At 36.7% G+C, this 17081-nt stretch overlaps 1 protein-coding gene across 7 annotated transcripts in view; it reads left to right on the forward strand.

Annotated features, from left to right (window-relative positions):
• Positions 1–357: 357 nt before the first annotated feature.
• The window catches only part of LOC131876386 (alpha-glucosidase-like), a 33917-nt gene continuing 17193 nt past the window's right edge, over positions 358–17081 (forward strand). Inside the window, exons 1-4 of one of the 7 annotated variants that reach the window (XR_009372694.1) lie at positions 382–3044; positions 3509–3584; positions 3662–3739; positions 4518–4846. Coding sequence is in view for 2 of the 7 variants with exons in the window: in XM_059221609.1 (XP_059077592.1) it covers positions 3037–3044; positions 3456–3739; positions 4518–4561 (336 nt within the window). In the remaining 5 variants the exon portion in view is untranslated. Of the gene's footprint in view, positions 3045–3455; positions 4209–4517; positions 4847–17081 lie in introns of those variants that run through there. The other 6 variants (XR_009372693.1, XM_059221609.1, XM_059221610.1 and 3 more) reach the window with 6 other exon arrangements.

Here is a 17081-nt window from a genome sequence, read left to right on the forward strand (position 1 = left end):
TGACAAGGTACAAAGATCCTTCTATTCCCAATCAAGACTTAACAAGCTCTCAGGCCTAACCAAGAGGAAACTTTCAATAGAGATCCTGACCCGGACCACCTACTTACCAATTTGAACCTAAGCAGACCACCCTATCCTAATGAGCCCTCTGGCAACCCCTCAATGCAAAGACTAATAGCCAAGAACCTAAAAGACCAAGAAAACTAACCCTAGAAAGCAAAAAAACAGGGGTCCCCATTTGCAATGGGGTGATGTGTGAATACGTCACAACAGTAACTTCATAAACCTTGCCTACTCATGCAACCTCTTATTTCTTTGTTGTCTCTGAACTGAAACTCTTCACATTTTATCCTTTTCAGACCTTGCTCATGACTGCTAATGGTTGTCTTCTCCAAATCTTGACAGTGACAGATCGAAGACTGCTCAGTTATGATTGATCTTTTCTTGTAGCCTTCTCAAGACAGTCATATCTTCAGTGCCTTCATAGGACTGTTATCCTTTCCATTCTTTTCCTTTAACTGCACTTTCTTCTTATATGACCTCTGTGATTGCACTTTTTCTCTTCTGCTGCAACTTATTACCTTCTGTCCTTTTGCTCCTCAAGACAATCATATGGTCCTTTATCACTAGGATTATCCTATATCTCTGCATCCTCATGTCTTTTGGACTGTCATAATATATGTTTAGGGACTGTCTTGTTGTTCTATAATTATCACAAAAACCCTTTTCTTTGATTTTTCTCATGCTCTCCAAATGACCATAAACAAGGCATTTTCCACTTTGAACATTGTCATTTCTTGTATCCTATCATAGATGGTGCTCTGATCACACTCGCAACAGTATCATTGATTTTGACATCTTCAAACACTTTTGATTTGCAACCTATCTAACCTTTGCATGTTACAATCGAAAAGCTCAAGGACTGCTGCTCAAATTGTCTGTATTTGTTATCATATCCTCTTCCTTTTGGTTTACAAACCCTTGTTCTCTGTCTTTGTGGCAGTATCATCCTTGTTCACCGTATATTTTTTGATGAATGGGCCGACATTTAGTGAGATATCAATGCATTAATGGATTTTGACTGAGGGTTTCCTTGCACTGTCATAGCCCTTTGTGCTTTTGAACAGTGGCTAAATCAACATGTTCTTGTTGATGGTGAAGATTGACATTTTGTCAACATGTTATGTCTGTATATTAGTCTTTCTGATCACTGCTCGGAATAGTTGCTCATGATCTGTATATTAGCCTTTTTACATGTCTGCAACCAAAATTTCATGTGCTTGAATATTCTTGACGTCTTCATGCCTTTAAGTCGGTCATTCCTTTTATGGTGCCTGGCTTCTCATTACAGAGCAAAGGCTCTTTGTTGCAGCATTCAAAGAAATCTGATAGTGGAAAAAGTCTTCATGACAAGGTAGTACATGACAAAGGCAAATTTAGACCCATGACTTCACATGCAACATGGGGAAACTTTATTATTTTAAATTTTAATTCCCTCCAACACCGTGCATGAGTATTTTGACTTAACCAATATGTGGAGTATGTTTTTGACCTTTTTGGAGCTTTTAATGAAAAACAAGGACATTATTCATTTTTTACTCATTTGGCAAAACAAATCAAAGGAACTAGAAGTGGCTTTTCCTCTTTTAGCATTATTACTCTTTTAAAACCTCTATATGAGACCTAAGACCCAATGGCAGGCTATTTTTGACCTGAAAGCGGAAAAATAGGTAATAGGTCCTTAACCATCTTTATGAGGCACCATACCTAGTGAGGAATCTTTCACCGGTCCTCCTCCTTGCACTTCGTCTACTTCCCCAATAGTATCGAATATTGCAGGTATAATATGTTATTAAGTGTATAGATTTAATTGTATATATTCACTCTCAATTAATCTTTTAAACACATAGAGATATTGATAAATGAATTCTGCATAGTCAGGTATAAACATATATGCGTTTGCACCTCTATGAATAATCTATCTTTGCCTTTATACCACAATGGTATAGATGCTATTGCACAATCATGAACATCATATTACTAAACATTAATCATTGGTTAGCAGAAGTGAATAATATTTATTATGCCAAGTATAGGGAGTGTGATCAAATTGTTTGTGCATTCAACTTATTATCCATCTGATCTCCTCTGCATTTTGTCATCTTCTGATGATCAATGGTTCTTCCTTTGATGTGGATGAAGCCCTATGATATCTTTTCACTGGTTTGTGGAGTGGTGCCTTTCCTTTAGGGACGTGTCCCATGGGAGAGATCTTATCCTATCTATTGCTCATCTCACCCTTTCAGCATTTAATCATCTTCTCTAGCTCATGTTTGTTAATCCTTTAATCCTTGCATTGGTTAATGCTGGGTTATCTATTGATTAGCATTTGATCATTCAGATTGCTGTTCACAAACAAGAGAGAAGGTGATCCTTAAGGCAGCTTCCTTGCTATGGTTATGATTGTTCATGGTGGTGATTGGGGTCTGCTGTAGTCAGTCCAGCAATTAGGAAATTGTTAAGTCTCATCACCGTGAGATTAGACAATTTCCTATCAGATCTTGCTAAATCGGGTTGGGGCCATGACACTTTGTATTATAGATCTGTGGAGAAAAGACTTCAGATTTGGACAGCCATTTTTCTCTTAATCTTTCAGTTTTCACGTGTTTCAATTTTCTTAGGATGAATGTTTGGGTTTGTCTTCACTGATGTTTATTTTAGTGTTCTTGCTGCAAAATGTTTGGAAGATAAATTTAGGCTTGTTTTCTTTTTTCTTTTTAATCCTTTTGACTTGAGTAAAGGACTTGATCAAGTGAGAATCTAATGCAGGCATGAGACATAGGACCCAGCAAGAATTCATATAACCGATGCAGAGAAGAAGAGATGAGATGTTCCTTATGACCTGCTTCCTAGATCACAAGTAGCTGCTCTAGAAGCAAGGCATATTTCCAAAACAGCTAACGGACTGTTTGAATTCTGTGTTCTCAGGCAATGAGTTGATCTTCTCCTGCACAGCTAATCTATTTTGATTTTGCCATGGAGAGGTAATCAGTACAATTCTTCCCACATCAGCTTGTCTTTTACTTCTGATGAATTGATTAATAATGGGAACGGTGATTATTGTTGGGTGAGCAGATAAGAAATTGAGGGAATGGCTGTGCTATCTGCACCTTTTATACATTTTGTCTTTTTGTCTTCCTATTTTGGGATCAAATACTTCTTATAAATGATGGTTTTTTTAATATCGATAAAATATTTGTAGGTTAAAAACATAAATCACAAAATACCGTTCCAAAAATTGTTACTTAAAATTATTGTGTGATTAAAAAACATTAATTTGATATTATGGATTTAGAAAGCCTAAATGTTTATTATCATATATATTTTAACTAAATGTTTATTATCGAGTTCTATAGATGAACAACTATGGGATGGATGTTTTTATACACTGGCAGTAAGCTGACATACAAGGTTATTGGGGGTTTACTGGACTTCTACTTCTTTGCAGGTTCGTCTCCTTTAGATGCAGTTCAACAGTTCATTGACTCCGTAGGCCACAGCTGCAATGTCCTATTGAGCTTCTGGTATGTCTGTAGATGCCCTGCTCTGCAGTTTGTTGCTGTAGCATTGTATTGTTCACTGTATTTATACTTCTTTGCAGATTTGTCTCCATTAAATGCTGTTCAACAGTTCACTGACCTCGTAGGACACACAGCTGCAACGCCCTATTGGGCTTCTGGTATGTCAGTAATGCGCTGCTCTATAGTTTGTTACTGTAGCATGGTATTGTTTATTGTCTTCCAAACATTTTACAGCACATGCAAATCATCTACAATAGTAAGCTAAGTATGAGCTAATTGAGCTTTGTTGGTTATGTATTTTACTGACTATTGGAATTTAGTAATTTTGGTTCACGGTTTAATATTTTTTTTGGATTCCTTGTTTTGGTTCGCTGTATTTGTTTTATTTAATATTTCAAATGAGATACAAGGATACCAATTTCCTTGGCTTCGGAATAGAGAATGAAATCCATATTTTTTTGTTTTGAGATTTTGAAAATTTTATTTGGTGGGTGCTATTGTTTTACTCAGGAAAAAAACAGCCAGGATTATTGAAGTTGAAGTTGAAGTGCTTGGTGTGGTTGACATGAATGATTAAAAACAGGATCCCGTATGTGCTTAATATAACGTTTTAGATTGTTTTCATCATCATTTTGTGTGACTAACTGCTTTTGTTTTTTGTGTTTCTTGTGTACACTATTTTTTTTTCTATGATGATATTTTAAGAGTTATTTTTATAGATTTGGGGTCTTTAGCGTCGGTATGCATTTCATTCCATTTTTGCTTTGAATATAAATGAAATTTTGCTTGAGTCATTTGTGTGATTATATTCTCTCTCTTGTCTCTAAATGATGTTTTCCAGACATTTATTTTGTCTAACAAATAGATTACATTTGGTAGCATGTTGCACACAAAAACATTGTAGCTTTGCTTGGCTGGTTTATGCTCTTGGAACAGGTGGGCTGAAGGCCACTCTCTCAAATGGTTGTCTAACAGTTTGATAAAAAGGAGATCCCAAAGAGAGTTGAACAGCTTTTTGAAGTAGTTAATTTTGACAATTATGGTGGGAGAAAGCTTAAGGTGACATTTTTGGTGTGTATTCAAAGCAGCAAGTGATGGACCGTTTCTTTAATAATATTTTGGTCAAGCGCATTTATCTAATACCATTTGTAAACATGTACAAAAATAATGTTTAATAATAATATTTTTTAATTAGAAGGGGCTAAAGGCCCCTACTAAAGACCAAAGGAATAGCCGATGGCCATGGTTTTTCGTTAAGGTCATGTGTTTGTCTCACATCTTAAAGAATGGTCAATAGGCCTAGGCCATTCTTTAAGATATGTATCTCATTTTCTTTGCCTTTTTTAATATTTTTGGGTTAATTTTTAATTTTTATTTAAGAGTTTAATAATTTGATCTCAACATTAATGTTAGAAATCATGAATTTTAAAACAAATTTATCAATTATGAATCACAACAAAAATCCACATTTTATAAAGGATAACCATAAATAATTACCATTAACAAAACAAAATTTATTCATTTTATGAATATAATTCATTTCATAACTATGCACATAAGCATGCGACCATAATCATAAATTGCTTATTTTGACTTGTCACATATTAACATTATTGCAAATGACTTGAATCTTCAATTTGAATAATTTGTAATATTTATCAATGCATCGCGACAAATCATAAAAGTATGACGACTTACTAGATGAAAATGGTTTCCCTTGAATAGCTAACCCATGTGGGACTCTTCATGTCCAAGCTATCTGTTGATGTGTTTTTTACGGACATGCGAACACAGAATAAAATACCTAAAGTATCTTATCCTCTCTTGAACAAAATCTCTCAAATGCTGAAGATTAGCTTAAGGATCACTTGAGAAGACTCCAAGGTTCATGAATGTAGGGTCACTACATGTGGATAAGCTCTGTTGGTTGATGTGATTATGTTGGAATCACAAGGGGACTTACATTTGAATGTCTGAATGCTTGAGTCGTTGGAACTTAGATCATCCAATGTTACAATATGGTGATGCTTTTGATCGTAAAGTAACTAGAGTTTTAAAAAAATGGCAAAAGATGAAGGGTTGAGAGAGTCTTCTCTAAGACCTAGAATGTAAGAAGATAGTTGAATGATTAGATGGAATACTACCAAGCGAGGTCTCACCATCAAACTGAACAATTTGACACAAGCTTTGTGCAATCTTCTAAGGATGTTTCAAAGATGTTCTAATCAATACCATCAAACATTGATCACCATTCAAGTTAATGCATAAGCAATGAATGTAAAATGATTCGAAGTTAAGCTCATATCATTCTAGTTGGCCACACAAGGCATACTTACAGTCAACAAGAGGCTAGTGGTATGGACTAACAAATTCCACACAAATGCATTCAACAAATTCCTCCATTCAATCTAATTATTTACCATCTAATATGAAGATCCAACAAGAAACCATGCACGTTGTAAAGAAACAATACACTTCACCATAACTTCAATGAAAATGTAGTTCATTTACAACTTAGGCAACAATTTCTGCCTTCTCTTACTCTACTCTAATTGTTATTCTATTCTTGTATTCTCTTTCTATTTTCTATTCTAGCACTGTTATTTGTTAACCTTTACAAATGAGAGAGTTGAGCATTTTATAGTGCTCTCAATACAATTCAATGGTTTAGATCTATTTGAAAACAATGGTCGAGATTTTACAATGAAAACCCTAATTAGGGTTTGTTACAACAAACTCAGTTCAACCAATGAAATGATTACAACACTTTGGCATGACCAATAGACAACAAGGTAGGTGCCTCTGAGTTTTCTATCACTATGGAGTGATGTACATTGCATCTAGACATGCTGATGTGGAACTCCTCTGATTGGCGAGGTAGCAACTAGGATGCCACCTCAATCTTGCACTTTGTAGACTTGATTTGATTCATCATCATGAAAGAGTGTTGAGTAATATCTTGATACTCAACATTATTCAGTTTCAGTAGTGATGATGATGATGGGAAGCAAACTTTGATTAACTCTTCTGAAACTATCTGCTTCTTCAATCATGTTCGATGTAGGTCTTGTGATGACTTTGGTTGACTTTCTCTTGCTCATGATGTACTTTGAGTGAATGATGCACTTGGTTGAATGTAGCTCTTCAATGTACTGACTTCGATTCTTGGATTCCCAAAGGGAATTCAAGATTGTAAAACATTCTTCCATCATGTAGGTTATCCTTCGTTCATGCTCTAGTGCCTTGAGGTAGTTGAGTGGATTCTTCCTTGCATTCCTTTTATTTCTTCATGTTGTCATGATGTGGTGGGAATCTTTTGAGATCTTCCCTCCCTTGATGTTCTTGTGTTTGCTGATGAAGCTTTTTGAAGAGGTCTTCCTTGTATAGTGGTGATTGGAAGTATGTGTCATGGTCAAGTCATTCCTTCATCTTTTGATTGCTCATCTTGCCTCGAAGTAGTATCATCTTCCTTACATACAAAGCAAGTATAGTATCAAATACATAACATATGATCTTCACACACCTTGTTTTAAATTGACCTCACTCTGATTTTATGTGGTTTTTCACTAAATCTGGTCAAGAGGAGGCTAATAATAATCAATGAATTCACTATGTGGAAGACAAATTTAATGTCTAAGGATAAATCTGGGTTGTCTAATGATGAAGTCCACTAGTTGATATGTCTCCCAGCTGGGTACATTCGCTCCCTCTTGCTATATGATGAATTTGCCTTAAAACATCAGATCTGTATCTTTAATGTTTTATTTCACCCTTGTGCTGCAACAACTTAGCTATGTTTTGATGAAATTTGCTCATGTATTGATAAAATTCGCTGCCTTGCTGAAGAAATTCACTAAGTCTGCTCTCAAATTCAGACTTGGAGAGAGGAATATGTTTGAATTGGTGGCTAAAATGAATGTTTTAACCCTTCCTTTATAGACACTTTAGGGTAAAAGAGGTGTCTCTTCCCATAAGGGTGACTTGATTTAAAATAACAAATCACCTTTCACATGTTGGCCGACTTCACCTCTTGCCAAAATGCTTGAATTTGAGGAATTCACTCAAAACAAGGGGCAAGGTACATGATTTCAAAAATTCGCTCCATATCCTTAGCAAGGTACATGCCTTTATGAAAAATTTCGCTCCATGTCCTTAGCAAGGTATATGCCTTCATGAAAAAGTTCGCTCCATGTCCTTAGCAAGGTACAGGGTCAAGGTGAGAAATTCGCTCCATGTCCTTAGCAAGGTATAGGGTCAAGTTGAGAAATTCACTCCATTTCCTTAGTAAGGTACAAGGTCAAGGTGATAAATTCTCTCCATGTCCTCTCCAAGGTACATCAATTCATAATTCGCTCTAGGACCTTTGGGAGGTACACGACGTTGGTGAAATTTTCGCTCTAGGACCTTAGCAAGGACATAATCTTGATAAAAAACTTCGCTCTAAGACCTCTCCAAGGACATAATCTTGATAAAAAATTCACTCTAGGATCTTTCCAAGGACATAATCTTGATAAAATAAATTTCTCTAGGACCTCTCTAAGGACATAATTTTGATAAAAAATGATCGCTCTATGTCCTTCGGAAGGTACAAGACTTACTAGGAAAGTTTGATCTCAAATCTCAACAAGCTACACGCTTGAACAAATTCGCCCTAAAACCTCTCCAAGACTTCAAAAAATTCACTCTCGATCTTCACTTGGATAAATTCTCTCTTGATCCCTTGGAAGGTACATGCCCTTGGTGAAATTTTCGCTCTAGGACCTCAACAAGGACATGACTTGGAGATGAAACTCACTCTAGGACCTTTGGAAGGTACAGGGTCAAGGTACTTAGGCAAATTTCGCTCTAGTAAGGGAGCAAGGTACATGATCTCTCCAAATTCGCTCGACCCTTGGCAAGGTATGAGAGCTAAATGCAAAAATTCACTTTGGAACCTCTCCAAGGTACATCACTTCAAAATTCGCTCTAAATCTTGAGTAAGGCACATGACCTGATGAAAATTTCATTCTAGGACCTTTCGAAGGTACAAGTGTCTATGTTCTTAGTAAGGTATGAGGTCTCATGTGAAATTCAAGGAGGATACAATTCATTCAACCAAGGTTTACTCTTGCCACTAGAAATATGATCAGATAACACAAGAAACCTAGGCATGATCCAAGGGGTTCTAGATCTACTTTCATGCTCACAACCGACTGTCTTCACTCTACCATAAGGAGACCAACTTGACTTGATGACCCTCTAGCTATTTGAGAAACTCTATCCCTTCAATGCAAAGATTAATAGCAAAGACTCTAAGACAACCAAGAAAGCAAAAAGTGGGGGGTCCTCATTTTCAATGGGGCGATGTGTGAATACTTCATAACACTATCCAAGGGTGAAAAGCTTTTTGCTAAGGAAATGAATCCTAGGTGACACTCAAGGACTAAATTATCTTTTTTAAAACTTACAAATGATATTTAAATATCACTACTTTAGTTGGGTAAACACATCCAAGATCTTAAAAAGGGATTACAGATGCTTGGGCCATACTATCCAATATGACAAATAACTGACTACTTATGAGAAAGGTTGCAACCTTGAGTAGTACCAACCATTACTTTCATTCGTGGTCAATTCCTAGATGGCCTTAGCCATTTCAATGAGAACTATATAAAGAAACATCTCGATCAAGATAGAAGGATGATAAATAGGGAACTATGAAGTTGTATGGTAAATATTCGAGGGGTTCACTCATAGTTTTGACCAAGATGATAAAAAACTGGTGTTGGTGCCCAAATTAGAAATGCCTAAACTTGCATTCTATTGGCCCACGCACATTTAACCTCATTCTCATTACTAATAATTGATGTAAGATAATCCCCTAATGGATGTCATGTGGACAAATTTACCATTTTTGTCCTCTAACATTCCCCATGTACCATTTGCCAATTTTGTCTCTCTTTGAGTTTGTTGAAGATGTATTTGGGTGGTTTAGAGGAGGTAGCCCGAGTGACTCAAATGCAAGTTGGGGTTTTGTAGGTTGGGGACATCAGAAAGGTGGTAGAGGATGTGGCCATCATACAATGGCTTTCGTTCCTCTACATTTTGAACCATCTTATTGATGCAACACATAGCCAAAGCAACAAGGGGCTAAGACTTCTTGAAGAAACTTGAGCTTATGTTTGATTTGGAGTGGATGTGTGAATTTGATTAGCTGGGCCAAGAATCTTGATTGGAGGGTCAAACAATTCTAAGATCAATGACTTTGCCCCTCTTTAATGTGGCATTGTGAAATAACATTAGGTCAAAGACAAAGGTATGTCCTGATGAGGGAATACGAAGGGTGATGCCCCCTTAAGAAATTGATCAAAAAAATAAAAATTTCAAGGCCAGTTCTCAAAAAAGAAAAAGAAAAGTTGCCAGAAGGGAGAAAATGAGGTCAATTGGCAAAATAACAGAAGAAAAGGGTGAAAGGATTTGCAAATTGTGGAGGTGGAAAGGGTGTGAAGAACAAGTTCAAATAATAAATAGGCTATGGGTGCTCTAACGGGGGTCATTTTCACTCTCATATTTGAAAAATTTAGGAGCTCTTTGAGGAGAAGGAGAAAATGGTGAACATTTTGTGCCATTTACATCACGGGGAGTGCACTTGATGACACCAACGACCAACAGGGGGAGGGGCACCAATAAATGATTGAACCCAACTTGTAATTTGATAGGTAGGGCACATTTATTGCTAGTATAGGAGGGTGGAAAACACAAGGCACAAATGCCAATAGTTGTTTTGACGTTTGTGCTTGGTATTCAATGCATGCACCTAGTCATTGGTGCATGCATCTAAAGAAATACGTCTATGTAGGCATCAAAAAACAATTTGATGTCTAGGATTAAAAACTCGACTATGTGTGGGGAGGAAAAGAGAGGGAGAGAAAAAAAAACATCACATGTGCTATTTGGCCCATGCAACTATGGATTGACACATGCACTCTTGAATAGGTACATGCAGTGTTTGACGTTTATGAGGGTAAAAATCAATGCATGAGTCGAAAGAGGAAAATGGATAAATGTAATAAGCATGAATAAAAATACAAGAGTGACCACCCTTGATTAAGTTGAGGGAGCACTTTCTTGTGATGATGCGATTATGACTAGAGTTCAACGACATGGATTGAGTGTTCATCATGGCCATTGGAATGGAGTGGGTACACAGATGGCCATGTGTGCATGGACACAATGCCATGATGAAAACATTGGTAGAGGTGTGGTAGAGTGAGATGACTAATTTCCATATGTTGGCAAGGGAGTCCGCGATTACATTGGGGGATATCTTGAGGATTCTTCTAACCTCGATTCAAGGGATGATTCCAAAGTACAACCTGGATGGGGTCAACTACTATATGAGAATGATATTCCACGGGGTGAGATAGCCCATGTATTGGACCTAAATGATATTGGGGACCATGATGTAGAGTGGGAGAGTGTTGAAAATTCCCTTGTACTTAGTAGGACTTTTCAGTAGGTGCCTATGTCTTGACTTGGGAGGACACAAGATCTTGATTGGATGGACAAGCATACTATACAATATGATAGAGGAATTGATGAAAAATTTTGGGGGGTAATACATGCTTGGACAACTATATAGAGACTTGCATATTGTGCGTGGTCATGAGGGAATCCTATGTGTGTTTTTGTAGCATAGTAAATTGTACACACTATATTAGTGTGTCCAATTTCACACTTTCCTAGGACCTATTTTTAGTATTTCCCTGTCCTCTATGCATTATGGGACCTTTATTGTACCTAATTAATATTTAATTCAATATTATGGGTCTTATTCCACTTTATTCCATCATCACACTCTTATTTGGGCCCTTAATTCTAGGTGTGCCCTGCATCCTTTTATCTTGATTTATCCTTGATCGTACCCTAATTTCAACTCTCAAATTAACACATATCTACACATCTTGGGTTGAGACACTGAGTTGGATTTAGCATTAGAATCACGATAGCTTGCATCCCGAGAAATTTGGAAAAAGGTGGTTAGGACCAGGGTGCTTGACACACTGATCCCATGCCTTTTTCCCTTAATTTCATTAGGATGATTGGGCAGTCTTATCCTATTCAAATCTAGCTCCACGTGAAAATATATTGATTCTAAGTCGGCCTAAAGGCAATTTAAATTATGAAATCCCTATATAAGGCATCCTTCTCAATTCATTTTCATCAGATGCAATCTAAGCAATCTATCTCTCCAAGCAATCAAGCATTCTTGCATCCATAAAGCATTAACAAGCGTTTTCAGAGATCTTCAAGGTTGCATATTCTTCAGTCAATCATTGTGGAGCAAAATTACATCATTCATATGCAAGCATGTGTGTGTGATTAGGGTTTTGTCATGTTCATGCGATTTCATACAACACATGTGGATTACATTCAAGAAAAAAAACAACATCATCAATAATTGTAGATTTTAGGTATATTTCCTAAAGTAATTATTTCAGCATTTGCATTATTTCATTCAAGGTTGATTCCAAATTAGGGTTTGACTTAGCCAAACCCCTATTCCCAACAATTTCCCCTTTCTTTTTGTGTAGGAAATAGGTGCGAAGCTGCAATTCTTAGGATTGGGTTTATTCACAAAGACAAATAGGTTTCCCTTTGAATGACGAAAAGTGTGGAGGACCAGAGTGATAGGCATGTTGGTCTCGACAAATTGGTAGATCCTTCTAGGTATAGGTTTGAATACTCTTATATTACTTAGATCCAGGTTTATGGCTCCGTTTGACGACTGAAGGCCAATGTTCATGCATAATTAATTCAATTCCAACATATTTACCCTAATTTCAACATTTTCACAATTCAACTTAAAAAGGGGGCATCAAATCCAAACCCAACAAATCTAATAAAAATTGTTAGCCCTATCCTTGCTGATTTGTGGTTAGATCTATTAGGTTTGCCCCTCTTCAATGTAGTGGTTCCTAAGCCCAAAATTATTGTTTTTCATATATCTAATTGTGAAAATCCTAATTTTATAGCATTACAACTGCTATGGAGGGTTTTTACGTTACACAATGGTGGTGCCAATAGTTTATTGGAGGAGTATACTAGATGATATGGTTGAATTTTCATGTAGGACATGGAGGACATGCAAGGAGTGGGAGGAGGACAGGTACTACCTTGCTTTCAGTCAGAGGTCCTGTTGGTTGATTGGGCACACTGTACATGTGACTAAGCATTATTTACCTCACAGGATATAGAGGTAGCTCATGTTGCATTATGATGTTGTGGAATTAGACATGGTACATACTAGAGTTAAACAAGGGAGGTAGGGCTATGGGCTATGTCTATAGATCCCCTATGGAAAAGATCTAATTGATTGATTATGAAGCCCATACTATGGGATCCAAGGGATAATATAAAGGATGTAGGGGTTACTCCAATATATACTAAAAACTGGGTACTATGCTGACCAACATGTCTCATTGTACTTAGCATTATAGGCGATGATGAGGATGGTGAGGACTAGGTAGTAGGGGGATATGAAGGAGATGACAATGGAGATGAGGGGGATGGAGGAGCGATTTGAACATCATAGGAGGTGGAAAATGTTCAAGGCACAAATAGAGGGTGAGAGTTCAAAGGAGGGAGGTGCATAGGCACATGCAGAGGGTGATAGGAAAGAGGAGGGAGGGGCATGTAAAAGTAGTGCCTAAACAAGCGCAGTCTCTGACATAGAGGCGAGTATAGGGATAGAGGCGAACACCTCTATGAAGACAGGTACAAGAGCCACAAGTACTAGCATTGGGACATAGGGGTGGACATAGGGTGGGGTTGATACAATAGTTAGGACTGGGAGATGTTACACAAGAGATATATGATGCTATGTGATGGGAGAGGGGCCTATTTGCATGATCAAGGGATGAGGAAATGGCTCAAGTAGTACGATTAGAGGTTGAGTGAGATACAAAAAGGGATCAGACATATAGTTTATAGATTGTCCATGATTTAGTAGTGATGGAGAGGGATTCATAGAGGGTACTGGCAAATAGTTTATAGACAACTCTAATAATAGCCATAGCCGACATGGATGCCTATAGAGCTAAGAGAGACATAATTAAGGAGTAGCTGGAAGAAGTGACAAGAATGGATTTGGTTGAGGAGATGGAGGGGGCAAAGAGAGAGGTAGAGGCAACTTGGGCTTTACAAGCTCAAGCGAAGATAGAGGCGACTCATTGAGAGGTGAGTGGGATCTAGCTCAACAAGTATTGACAAGATAGTGTTGGCAATATGTGTTTTTATTGATGTCAACATGATATCTATTAAAGTATGTTGTCCTAAATTGTTGTGGTCATTGATGAGATGATTGGTTGAGTAAAGTATTGTTGCAATTGGTGAGGAAGTGTTTGATGGTAGTAGTGTTGTGAATAACATGAGTATCCATATGTATGGGATTAGATCATTGAGGATGAAATGATGAGACTGCATTAGCTACTATTTTATGACGTTGTCATAATTTTTTAATTGGTATGAAGAGATATATGACAAGTAAAGATGGACATTGGTTGTTGATGATCAGTGGATTTCCACCTCCTTGGTATTTGATGTCTGCATTGAGTTGGGTGTATTTATACTATTGACAATGTTGATGGCAATGATGATATGTTGAGCATTAGATAGGTTGAGATATTAAGATGAGTATTAGGTGCATGCAATATAATGAAGATAACATACAAAATGAGAAGGTGATGTTTTTGGGACAATTTGGTTCCTTGAAGCCTAATGAAGCAAATTTGTATAAGTATGTATTGATGCGTGCTTAAAAGAATGCTCTGCATTTCTCCGCTTGTGTAGATATGGTCTTGTAAACTTGGATATAATGTTTATAATTTTTGGACATTGTACTCCTATCTTTTCAAGTCCCTGGTGTTGCAACTAGTTTGGTTAGTAATTTTTGTTGGTTGAGAGTCTAGTTCTTTATCAGAAGAGGTTCAAGAAATGCTTTGCATTTATCTACATCAATGTTTCCAGTGCTATATCTTGGAGGATATGTTTAAAACATATGTGGTGTGTCTTAGATTAATTATTAGTTGGTGTTGTAGTCTGCAAGTGATGATATTGTGTTTTGTGTTTGACTGGCTCTTCGGAATGAAGTGTTGAAAATTAGTTATGTTGTGCTAGTATGATTTTGATATGAAGAAGCGAAGGAAAGATTTGAGAGTGTTGTTGTATGTTCATGGAGCATCCTAGTGTGCTCTACATAATGTTAGAAGGTTTCTTTGATGATGCATGTCGATTGGATTTTGTGTTTCAGGGTAACTATTTGGGTTTGATCGACTAGTATTGCTCAACATTTGGTGAATCCTTAGATGTCTCTTCTTGCTTAGAAGTTTGTGTTGCATTTATTTTGAGCCCCACCTTGACGTGTGAGGATCCACATTGAACTTGTTCATCTAAAAGATACATTTTGGACCAACTTGTGGTGTGTTGTTTAGTGTATCTACATGTTACCTTGTTGTTGACCTTTGGAGGATGATTGATAGCGAGTGAATTGTTCCTATCTACTTGGAAAAATGTGTTAAGATGTTTTAGGTCCTCTCTATCTTTTGGATTGGAGCTCTTTCACCACAATTACGTTTTAGTGCCCAATTTGATAGGACCTATGCTTGTCCTTTATTCGGGCGAACCTAATTGACAATTGTAATGAATATGGTATATATAGAATGTAAAATTGATGTCAGAGTTGTGAGTGTGGATGTGTGAGGGTGTGTGTGGAAAAGGAGTGTGTTGTACCTACATGATTATATCATTTGCAGAAATCAATTGTGACAAAGTCAATGTGTGGTGATTGTTGTGGACTTGGTCACTTGAGACAGATATTTAAGGACAACTTCATGTTTGGAGATTGCCAGAGGTAGTGTTGTTGAAGGCGTACTTGTTGTTCATTCATGTTCATTGTATTTTTCTCTTGAGAATTGATCATTAGATTGTAATCTTTGTATCTTGCTCTAGAGCTATGTGCTTTGGCCTGCAAGTCCTTTAGGGAGTATTGCGTTTCCTTGGCAGTGAGCCTAAAAATATATTGTAATCATTTCATATATTGTGAGTTGACTCTCACTGTGGTTTTTCCTTGTTTGTGTTTTCCACATAAATCTGGTGTTCTCTTGTGCATGGTGTTTCATCATTATATCTTGTGTTGTTGCTGATAAGAATAAGGTTAAAGAGTTTTTGGGTTAAGTAATAAACTTTAAAATATTAGGCCTACACTGATTCACCCCCCTCTTGGTCCTAAGGTGTGTTCAACAAATAGGTCTTAGCATAGGTTTTTATAGATGCTATAACAATGCAAAGGTATGTAGAGTGGGCGGGTCAATAGGCTCAGTACTATAGGGATCTCTATTATTAGATTATACCAGTAGGACAAAGGGCTCTTATTTTTATAGGGAGTATATGCTTAAGGATGAGCAGGTCTAGGACATCAAGGGCATTAGCAGGGATGAGGGTGCCATGGCCACTACAACCACTAGGTTCAAGGGGAGGAGAACCCTCATAGTCGGAGGGTAGGAATACCAATTAGGTCTAGATAATTTATGGACAACCATTTTTGACCCTACAAGGTATTGTGATGACACTAATGTACTATGACTTCACATTTTTTGACATATGAGATGGAAATGTTTTGGTAGTGATTATCTATTGTGTATATGTGTAAGGATATTTATTATGGAATTTATTATGAACATTATGATTGATGATGATTATGGACATTATTATGATTATGCATTATGGTTTTATGGATGATTATGATATGCATGTTTATGATGCACCTAACATGGTTTGATACAAGTGGTATGCAGATGACAGATGTGTGTATATGTATGCATCTATTGCATGTGTATTTGATGCAGGTCATATTATGTTGATAGATGCATCTAAAGTATGAATATGATTTATGTGAATCTAACAATGTGTGATGCAGGAAGGATATATTTATATACATGATATGTGTGGATATTATATGATATCTAATGTTGTGATGTAGGTTGAGGCATTATGATAAATATGTATGGTTTATGATGTACATGATGGTTTTTATGGCTTATGTATGAGATGCATATGGATGTTTATGTGACATGCAATTTAATGGTTATGTACATAAATGAATCTAAAGGATTATTGATAATAAATACATGGTGTACTAATAAAGGAATATAAATGAGTAATGGATATTGAATGGTGCTAGGGTATATGCACATGAGATATTTATGCTTGAAAAATAATGTATGGACCTATGTAAGGATAACTAAGGGGTGGGGAGATACTAATTTTTGAAAGGAATTTAATTATGAATGTATGTACGGGGGATGGGAGATACACATGCTTGAAAGAGATTTAATTTATATAATGTATGACCCTAGGAGACGGTAATGCTGGAAAGGAATTTAAGTTAACAAAATATGTAACTAAGGATAATGAATGCAAATGACAATTAATTTAAATGTACGCAAACTAATGAGAGATGTA

Source organism: Cryptomeria japonica, chromosome 5 (assembly GCF_030272615.1).
Source record: "Cryptomeria japonica chromosome 5, Sugi_1.0, whole genome shotgun sequence".
Taxonomy (NCBI): domain Eukaryota; kingdom Viridiplantae; phylum Streptophyta; class Pinopsida; order Cupressales; family Cupressaceae; genus Cryptomeria; species Cryptomeria japonica.